Genomic DNA, 8,846 nt, shown 5'->3' with positions numbered 1-8,846 from the left:
GTGCGCCCCCCTCCCCAGCAGAAATCGCCTCCTTTGCTTGTTCATAGGAACCCGTTTTGGGGAGAAACAGCTTGTTTTTCAGATTTTTTCCTCCCCCCCCCCCCCCCCGTGCTGAGGCCTGGGGCAGCTCCCACACCCCTCCCACCCCAGCACCCATGCAGGTGCCCCTTGGGTGCCCCCCCCCCACCTCCACCCCGGGCCCTTGGGTGCTGCTGGGGGGGCTCCAGGAGGCTGGGGGGCTGCGGGGCCAGAGCACGGAGGCTTTGCAGACAGCCGGGGGGGGACCTGGCTTCCCCCAAAAGGGGGGAGCCGCCCGCTTTGGGGTCTTTTCCTTTCCCCCCCCCGTGCCACCAGCCCCCCTGGCAGTGCCGCAGCTGGGCAGTGGGGTTAGCGCTGGCTCGGGGAGGGATTTTGGGTGGTTTTTTTTCTTTTTTTTTCCTCTCCCTGCGTGTAATTTTCCCTCCCACGCACCCGCGCTGAGCAGAGCCCGGAGCCTTCGCGCCCCCCCCCCCCTTTTTCTCCAATTCCCCCCCCCCCCCAGCTCAGCTCGGCGAGAGGGGGGGGGGAGCACCCACTGCTCCAGATCCCGGCTCGTTAGGAGGAATAACAACTAATTAATTAAGCTAATAGCCCCGCTCTGCGCCCGGCCCCCCCCCCCGAACCATTGGGGGGGGGGGGGGGGGGCGAGGATCGGGGCCAGGCACGGATCTGGGGCGCGTTCCCCGGGGTCCCCCCCCCCCCCCCGCGCTCGTGCCTCAGTTTCCCCTTTTGGTGCTGCGGGGATCCGTGTGTGTCCCCCCCCCGGGGAAGGGGGGGGGGCAGAAAGCACATGGGGGGGGTCCCCAGCACCGAGGTGTGTGTGTGTTGGGGGGGGGGGCGCGCATCCCTCAGCCCCCCCCCCCCCCCCGCGCCGCGGCCGGGAGTTGCCAAGCAACTGCGGGATGGAGGCGAAACGGGAACAAAGCCGCAGCCGGGGCCCCCCCCCGGTTTTTTTTTGTTTTTTTTTGTGTGTGTCCCCCCCCCCCACGGGAACCAGCCGGCCCTGCCTGCCGCCTGCCCCAGCTTGTCGGCCCGGCGCCGTGGGGGGGGGCAGCACCGCGACCCGCCCGGCCCTGCCCTGCCCTGCCCTACCCACGGGGGGGGGGGCGTGGGGATGGGGGGGGGTCCTTTGGGGTGGGGGGGGGGCGCGGAGAGCCCCGCATCCCTCCCCCGTGGAGTAGGGCGTAAAGGGAGGGGGGGGGTCCCGCATCCCACCCACCCCCCCCCCTCCGAGGGTTTTTCCCACGGTGGGTTGGGGGTTGGGGGGGGGTGGGGGGGCCGGATTTAGGCTGGGGGGGGGCGGCGTTAACGAGCGGGGAGGGGGCTGCCACCCCGTGGAGGCGGTGCGGGGGGGGCGGGAGGGGGCTGAGCCTTGCGGGGGGGGGGGTTGAGGGTGCTCCGGGGGTACCGGGTTTTTTTTTTTTGGGGGGGGGACGGCCCGGTAGGCCGGGGGGGGGGGGGGCGGGCAGGGGGCGGGGCGGGGGGTGGCGGCTCGGCGGGGGCGCAGCGCGCAGCAGGCGCGGGGCAGGCGGAGCGCGGCGCCGGGGCCCGAGCCTTGATCGGAGCCCCCCCCCCCGGCTCCCCCCCTCCCCTCAGCACCCATGGGCCCCTGACGACCCCCCCCACCTTCCCCCCCACCCCCCCCACCCCCTCTCCGGCCATGAAGCCGCTGGAGAAGTTGCTGAAGAAGCCGGGCTCGCACCTGCCCCCCCCGCCCCCCCCCCCCCCCCCCCACCCCGCACCGGGGCTCCCCCAGCCCCGCTCCCGCTTCCCCGGCGGCGGAGCCTCTCTCGCCCCCTCCCCTCCCCCGAAGACCCGGGGGGGCCACGACCGAGCGAGGGGGGGCGCTGCTTGGAGCTGCGCCCCCCCCCTCACCCCTTTCCTTACCCCTCACCCCCCCCACCCCAACCCGAGGCTCCTCCGCGTTCCCCTTCGGCGCTCTCCCCCTCCGAGCTTTCCCCTGGGGGGGGGGACCGGGATCGGGACCGGGACCGGGAGCCGCTGCCCAGCCCGGAGCCGCCGCCGCCGCCCCCCCCCGCCGCCGCCCGCTGCTGCTGCTGTTGCCCCCCCGCCGCCCCCCGCGCCCCCCGAGCGCCTCCTGACCGCGCTCCTCGAGCGGCTGCCGGCGGGGGGGGCGCACGGCCGGGGCTGCGGAGCAGGTACCTAAAAGGGGGGGGGGAGGGATTTTTTTTTGGGGGGGGGCTCTGCGGGGTCTGGGGGGGGTGCTAGGGGATCCCGGAGGGTGCGGGGATTGAGGTGCGGGGGGGGCCAGGGGGATGCTGCGGGTGGAGGGGGGGTGGCACAGGGTTGGAGGGCTACGGGGGGGGGCTGTAAAAATTGGGGGGGGTCAAGGTCAGGGTGAGGCCTTGCGGGATATGGGGCTGGGGGGGGTGTGTGGGGTGCTGGGGGGGTCCTCGGGTTATCCTGAGGGGGTCGTGGGGGGGGGGGTCTCTACGTGGTGTCTTGCGGGGGGGGGCAGCGGGCACCGACTGCGGTGGCGCGGAGCTGCCGGCGGCCTCCCGGTTAATGGTTAACGCTGTCCCGGCGCTAAAATTAACCGGGGGGGGGGGGCTGCAGAGGGGGTGCCCCCCCCTTGTCTCCCCCCTTCCCACTGCCTGCTGCGGGTCCCCGAGGTGCTGGGGGGGGGTTTTGAGGGGGGTGGGAGGCTGGTGGGCTGCGAGCGCGCCCCCCTCTGCAGCCCCCCCCCCTGCTTTGGCCACCCTATTCTGGGGGCTGCTGATGGGTGGGGGGGGAAGGTGGGAGCCCCCCCCCCTCTTGGTCGTGGCTGGGCTCCAGGGAAGGTGCCGGGGGCCGGGGTGGGGCTCACCGAAACGAGGGAGCCCTCGGGGGGGGGAACGAGCCGGGACTGGCAGTGCTGGCTCTGCCTGCACCAACACGCTGCCAGGCCCGGCCCTGCGGGGTGTGGGGAGCACGGGGGGGGGGGTCCCCGGGGTGTGGGGAACGTGGGGGGGCCCCCCCGGACCGGTGGGGGTCCGGGATACCCAGCGGTGGGCTGGGGAGCGCCGGCCCTTCACCTGCTGGGGGGGGTGCGGAGGGATGGGGAAACTGAGGCAGGGCTGGGGGGGGCGGCACCCTGTGGGGCAGGGGGCTGGGGGTGTCCGGGGGGTGTCTGGGGGGGTGTCTGGGCCCCCCCCCCTCTGCCGCTGGCTGCTCTGCGCGTCCCACGGGGTCCCAGCGCTGGCCCACGTAGGGAGGGCCCCCAGGGGTCTGGGTTCATGGAGGAGCTGCAGCCCCTCGGGGTGGGGGCGTTTGGGCACCTCCTGCCCCCAAATAGAGCCTGGGGGGGCGTGGGGGGGGGGCTGTGCACCTGTCCTCCCCCCCCACACCTTACGCTGCCCACCCCAGGCCCTGCTGTGGGTGCTGGATGCGGGGTCCCAGCCTCGGCAGGGTTTCATGGCCGGGTTCACGAGCAGGGGACCGGGGGTGGGGGGGGGGTGGGAGCACCCTGGGGTGGGTGTGGGGGGGTCACCGGGGACCTGCTCCCACCCCAGGCCAAGGGTTGGCGCTGGGGCCGCCCACGTGGGGCAGGGCAAGGAAGCGGCGCCGTGGCCAAAGGTCGAGGTGGTGGCGGGGTGGCCGGGGCCAGCGGGGTCCCCTCTGTCCCCTCCGTCCCCAGTGGTCCCATGGGTGCACCGTGACGGCTGCGCCGTGCCAAAACGCCCTCCCCGGGGCCACCCGTGGCACCCCCAGCACCATCGCCGTGCCCCCTGCCTCAGTTTCCCCGTGTGCCTCTGCCCCTGCTCGTCCCCAAGGGGCTGGGAGCGAGGCCCCCATCGACCTCGGTCCCCTCGCCGGGTGTAGGTTTTTTTTTTTTGGGGGGGGTGCCCGCCCCTGACCCCCTCCCCGTGTCCCCCAGACTCGCTGCTGGACGACATCGTGCTCACGCACTCGCTCTTCCTGCCCACCGAGCGCTTCCTGCAGCAGCTGCACCAGCAATATCCTTGGGGACGGGGGGGGGACAGAGCTGGGGGGGGGGGCACGGGGGTGGGCACGAGGCTGCCAGGGGGCAAAGGGTGCTATGAGGGTGGGCGCGAGGGTGCCACGAAGGGGGGTCAGAGGGTGCAATGGTGAGGGCCAGGTGCTGGGCACGGGGGTGGCACGGGGGTGGCACGGGGGTGATGGTGAAGGTGCAGCTGGGGGGGGCACCTGGGTGGGCACGAGGACATCAGGGTGGGCACCAGGATACCGGGGTGGGCACCAGGGTGCCACGAGGGTGCCAAACGGGCGTGCAGGGGGGTGGCGACGAGCCCAGGGGCACGAGGAGGGAGCTGTGGGGGGGAACCAGGGTGGGTGCCAGGGTGCCACGAGGGGTCCGTGGGGACAAGTCGGGGTCCCCGCTGTCCCCCTCCCCACCCCGCTGCCTCCTTGACGGTGCCACCTTCGTGCTGGCGGGCGGCAGCCCCCCGGCGTGCTGGGAGGAGGGCGCGGGGCTGCGGCGCAAGCGCGCGGTGCTGGCCGTGCTGCTGCACTTCCTCGAGACCTACAAGGGGCTGCTGCAGGAGGAGGAGAGCGCGGGGAAGGTGATCAAGGTGGGTGCTCCCCCACCCTGCCCAGCACAGCCCCCCCAGTATGGCCCTGCAGCCCCCTGAGCCCCCCCTGACCCCCCCCAGGAGCTGTACCTGCTCATCATGAAGGACACGGCCCTGTACCATGAGCTGGAGGACGACATCCTCAAGCTGCACCAGCTCGTGGAGACGGTGGAGCTGAAGTGAGTGGGGTCCTTGTGGGGTCCCTGGGGTCCTTGTGGGGCACTGGGGGTCCCTGGGGGTTCCCTTTGGGGTCCTCGTGGGGTGCTTGAGGTCCCCCATGGGGCGTGTGGGGTGCTTGTGGTGTCCCCATGGGGCACTGGGGGTGCTTGGGGTCCCCATGGGGCGTTGGGGGGGGACCCTGTGGGGTGTGTTGGGTCCTCGTGGGGTGCTTGAGGTCCCCGTGGGGCGTGTGGGGTGCTTGCGGTGTCCCCATGGGGCACTGGGGGGCCCTGTGGGATGCATGGGGTGCTTCTGGGGTCCCCATAGGGCACTGGGGGTCCCCTTGGGGCGCTCGTGTTATCCCTGTGGGGCGCTTCTGGAGACCCCATAGGGCACTGAGGGTGCTTGTGGGGTCCCCACGGGGTTCTTTTGGTCCCCCTGGGGCGCTCGGGGTCCTCGTGGTTCCCTGGGGGGGGGTCCCCAGGTCCCCATGGGGCGCACGAGGTTGCCTTCCCGGGGGCCACCCGGTGCCTGGGGTGCCCTGAGCTCAAAGCGCGAGGCCCCGCTGTGCGTGGGGGTGGCCGTGGCCGTGGCACCCATGGGTGCTGAACCCTTTGCGGTGCCGCAGGGTGGCGGACGAGACGCCCCCCCCCGAGCAAGCAGGTGAAGCCGCTCTTCCGCCACTTTCGCCGCATCGACTCCTGCCTGCAGACCCGGGTGGCTTTCCGGGGCTCCGACGAGAGTGAGTCCAACGAGGGGGGGACGGACAAAAACAGGGGGAAAAAATCGGGGTCCCGAGGGGCTTTGCCAACCCCTCCCCGTGCGTAATCCGCAGTTTTCTGCCGCGTCTACATGCCCGACCACTCGTACGTCACCATCCGCAGCCGCCTCTCGGCCTCGGTGCAGGACATCCTGGCCTCGGTGACGGAGAAGCTGCAGTACTCGGAGGAGCAGGGAGCCCGCGAGGACGCCCTCGTCCTCGTCACCGTGGCCTCGTCCGGAGGTGGGCATGGGCTCGGGGGGGGGGCTCAGAGGGTTGTGGGGATGCGGGGTTGGATGGTGCTGACCCCCCCCCCCCAATTTGCTGTTTGGGCAGAGAAAGCCGTGCTGCAGCCCAGCGAGGAGTGCGTCTTCACCACGCTGGGCATCAACAGCCACCTCTTCGCCTGCACCCGCGACGCCTTCGACTCGCTGGTGAGCACCCGGGGGGGGCCCCTTTTTGAGGAGCACGGCCTCCCCCGGGCTCCAGCCCTTTTCTCTCCTCTCTGCGCCCTCCTCGCCACGCAGGTGCCGCTGCCCGAGGAGATCCCGGTGGTCCCGGGGGACACGGAGATCCACCGCGTGGAGCCCGAGGACATCGCCAACCACCTCACCGCCTTCCACTGGGAGCTCTTCCGCTGCATCCACGAGGTGCGCGCGGGGAGGGACACCCCAAAAAAAACCAAAAAAAAACACAAAAAAAAACCCACAAAAACCCACGGGGAAGGGGATTTTGACCCCGGGATTTTATTTTATTTTTTTTTTGCAGCTGGAATTCGTGGATTACGTCTTCCACGGGGAGCGCGGGCGGCGCGAGACGGCCAACCTGGAGCTGCTGCTGCAGCGCTGCAGCGAGGTGCAGCACTGGGTGGGCACCGAGCTGCTCCTCTGCGAGTCGCTGGGCAAGCGCGCCCACCTGCTGAAGAAGCTCATCAAGATCGCCGCCATGTGAGCTTTGAGGGTTTAATTTTTTTTGGGGGGGGGGGTCCAAAGGGGGTTTGGGGAGCCCCTCCGGGTCTCACCCGCTGCCCCCCTTAGCTGCAAGCAGAACCAGGACATGCTGTCCTTCTACGCCGTCGTCATCGGGCTCAACAACGCGGCCATCAGCCGCCTGCGGCTCACCTGGGAGGTGAGGGGGGGGGGGTTTGGGGGGCTGGGAGACCCCCCCCGTGGGGTTGGGATCTCCTCTGTTAGGGTTGGGAGCCCCCCAAGGTGCTGACGGCCCCCCCCCCCCCCCCCCCCCCCCGGGTTTTTGTCCCGCAGAAGCTGCCGGGGAAATTCAAAAATCTGTTTCGGAAATTTGAGAACCTGACGGTGAGGAGGGGAGGGGGGGGGAAATTTGGGGAGGGGGGGGGGGGGGGTGTTGGGGAAGTCCTAGGGGTGCCCGGGGGGTGCTTTGTGGGGTCTTAGGGGAGTTCCGTGGGGGGGGTTTTGGGTACCCGTGGGTGTCCAGGAGCTCTTGTTGGGGTCTTTGGGGAGCCCCGTGGGTGCCTGGGGTCTCTGTGGGGTCTCCATGGGTGCTGGGGGCTCTGGGGGGTCTTTGGGTAACCCATGGGTGCCCAGGAGCTCCGGGGGGGTCTTTGGGGAGCCATGGGTGGCTAGAGGGTCTTTGGGGTCTGTGGGGAGCCCTTGGGTGCCCAGGGGCTCTGTAGGGTCTGTGGGTGCCCATGGGTGCCGGGGGGGCTCCATGGGGTCTTTGTGTGTCCATGGGGTGCCAGGGGGGCTCTGTGGGGTCTCTGGGGAGCCCATGGGTGCCCGTGAGCTCCATGGGGGACAAGGGGGGGGGGGGTCCTGGGCATGGCACTGCCACCCATGGGGACCCCCCACCCACCCCAACCCCAATTCCCCCCCACAGGATCCCTGCAGGAACCACAAGACCTACCGGGAGGTGCTGGCCAAGATGAAGCCCCCCCTCATCCCCTTCGTTCCGCTCATCCTCAAAGGTCTGGGGAGGGGGGGGGGGGCAAAATTTGGGGAGGGGGGGTGGTGTTGGGGTCCTACAAGGCCCCCTCACCTCCCTGTGCCCCCCCCCAGACCTGACGTTCCTGCACGAAGGCAGCAAAACCCTCCTGGACGGGCTGGTGAACGTGGAGAAACTGGTGGGTGTCCGGGGGGGGGGCACAGCAAAACGAGGGGGGGGGACACCCCAGTTATGGGACTGACCCTTATGGGGTGACCTGGGGGGTGAGGGGGGGTGCTGGGGGTGCTGGGTGCTCGGTAACATCCCCAAAATGGGGAGGTGGGGAGGGTCCTGGATTAATGGGGGGGGAATGGGGGGGGTCTTGGGTTCATGTGGGGGGGTCCCGGAATCGTTGGGGGGGGATGGGGGGTGCTTGGATTCATCAGGGGGAGGTCTTGGGTTCATTGGGGGGGGTCCCTGGGTTCTGGGGGGGGTCCCTGGGTTCTAGGGGGGATGGGGGAGGGTCTTGGGTTCCTTGAGGGGGGTCTTGGATCCATTGGGGGGGTCCCTGGGTTCTGGTGGGGGGGTCTCAGGTTCATTGAGGGGGGGTCCCTGGGTTCTGGGGGGGGGTCTCAGGTTCATTGAGGGGGGGGTCCCTGGGTTCTGGGGGGGGATGGGGGAGGGTCTTGGGTTCATTGAGGGGGGGTCTTGGATCCATTGGGGGGGTCCCTGGGTTCTGGGGGGGGTCTCAGGTTCATTGGGGGGGGGTCCCTGGGTTCTGGGGGGGGGAAGGGGGGTTTGCAGAGTTCTTGGGGGGGGGGGGGAAGGGGGGTTTCTGGTTCCTGGGGGGGGTCCCAGGGTGCGGGTGCTGACGGGGGGGGGGGCTGCTCTGTGCCCCAGCACTGCATCGCCGAGAAAGTGAGAACCATCCGCAAGTACCGCAGCCGCCCCCTCTGTGAGTAGGGGGGGGGTCCCAGAACCCCCCCATACCCCCCCATACCCCCTCCCCCCCCATCCCTTAATAAACCCCTCCCCAAACCCTCATTGCCGGGGGGGGGCCACACACAGAGAGAACAGGACCAGGCCCCAGGACCTGGAACCCTCCAACCCCAAACCCTTGGGTGATGGGGAGGGGGTCCCAAAACCCCGTAACCCCCTCCCTCACCCCTTAAGCCCCCCCCCCCAGCCCCTGAGGCCCCCCCCCCCAGCCCCTGAGGCCCCCCCCCCCCCCCAAAAATTTTCAGGCCTGGAGCTGGAGGCGTCCCCCAGCCAGCTGCAGACCAAGGCCTACGTGCGGCAGCTGCAGGTGATCGACAACCAGAACCTCCTCTTCGAGCTCTCCTACAAGCTGGAGCCCGGCGCCCAGTGAGGCTTTAAGAGGGGGGGGTCCCCGGTGGGGGGGGGTCCTGCCCCCCCCCCAGCACTGACGCACTTTGGCC

The 8,846-nt window shown here is 70.6% G+C and overlaps 1 protein-coding gene across 1 annotated transcript; it reads left to right on the top strand.

Annotated features, from left to right (window-relative positions):
• Positions 1–941: 941 nt before the first annotated feature.
• On the top strand, positions 942–8,846 carry RAPGEFL1 (Rap guanine nucleotide exchange factor like 1; the record flags this gene model as incomplete). The annotated part of the gene is given in 18 exon segments (XM_082778993.1): positions 942–986; positions 1,993–2,112; positions 2,114–2,198; positions 3,917–3,995; positions 4,439–4,589; positions 4,671–4,768; positions 5,377–5,392; positions 5,394–5,490; positions 5,584–5,751; positions 5,845–5,942; positions 6,036–6,158; positions 6,277–6,455; positions 6,546–6,636; positions 6,771–6,821; positions 7,363–7,450; positions 7,542–7,606; positions 8,308–8,362; positions 8,652–8,846. Coding segments are annotated over 18 exon segments (1,734 nt in total). The 3' UTR covers positions 8,777–8,846.

The sequence above is a fragment of the Aythya marila genome, assembly GCF_965140915.1.
Source record: "Aythya marila genome assembly, chromosome: 25".
Lineage (NCBI taxonomy): Eukaryota > Metazoa > Chordata > Aves > Anseriformes > Anatidae > Aythya > Aythya marila.
This window is presented reverse-complemented; position numbering and strand designations above follow the sequence as displayed.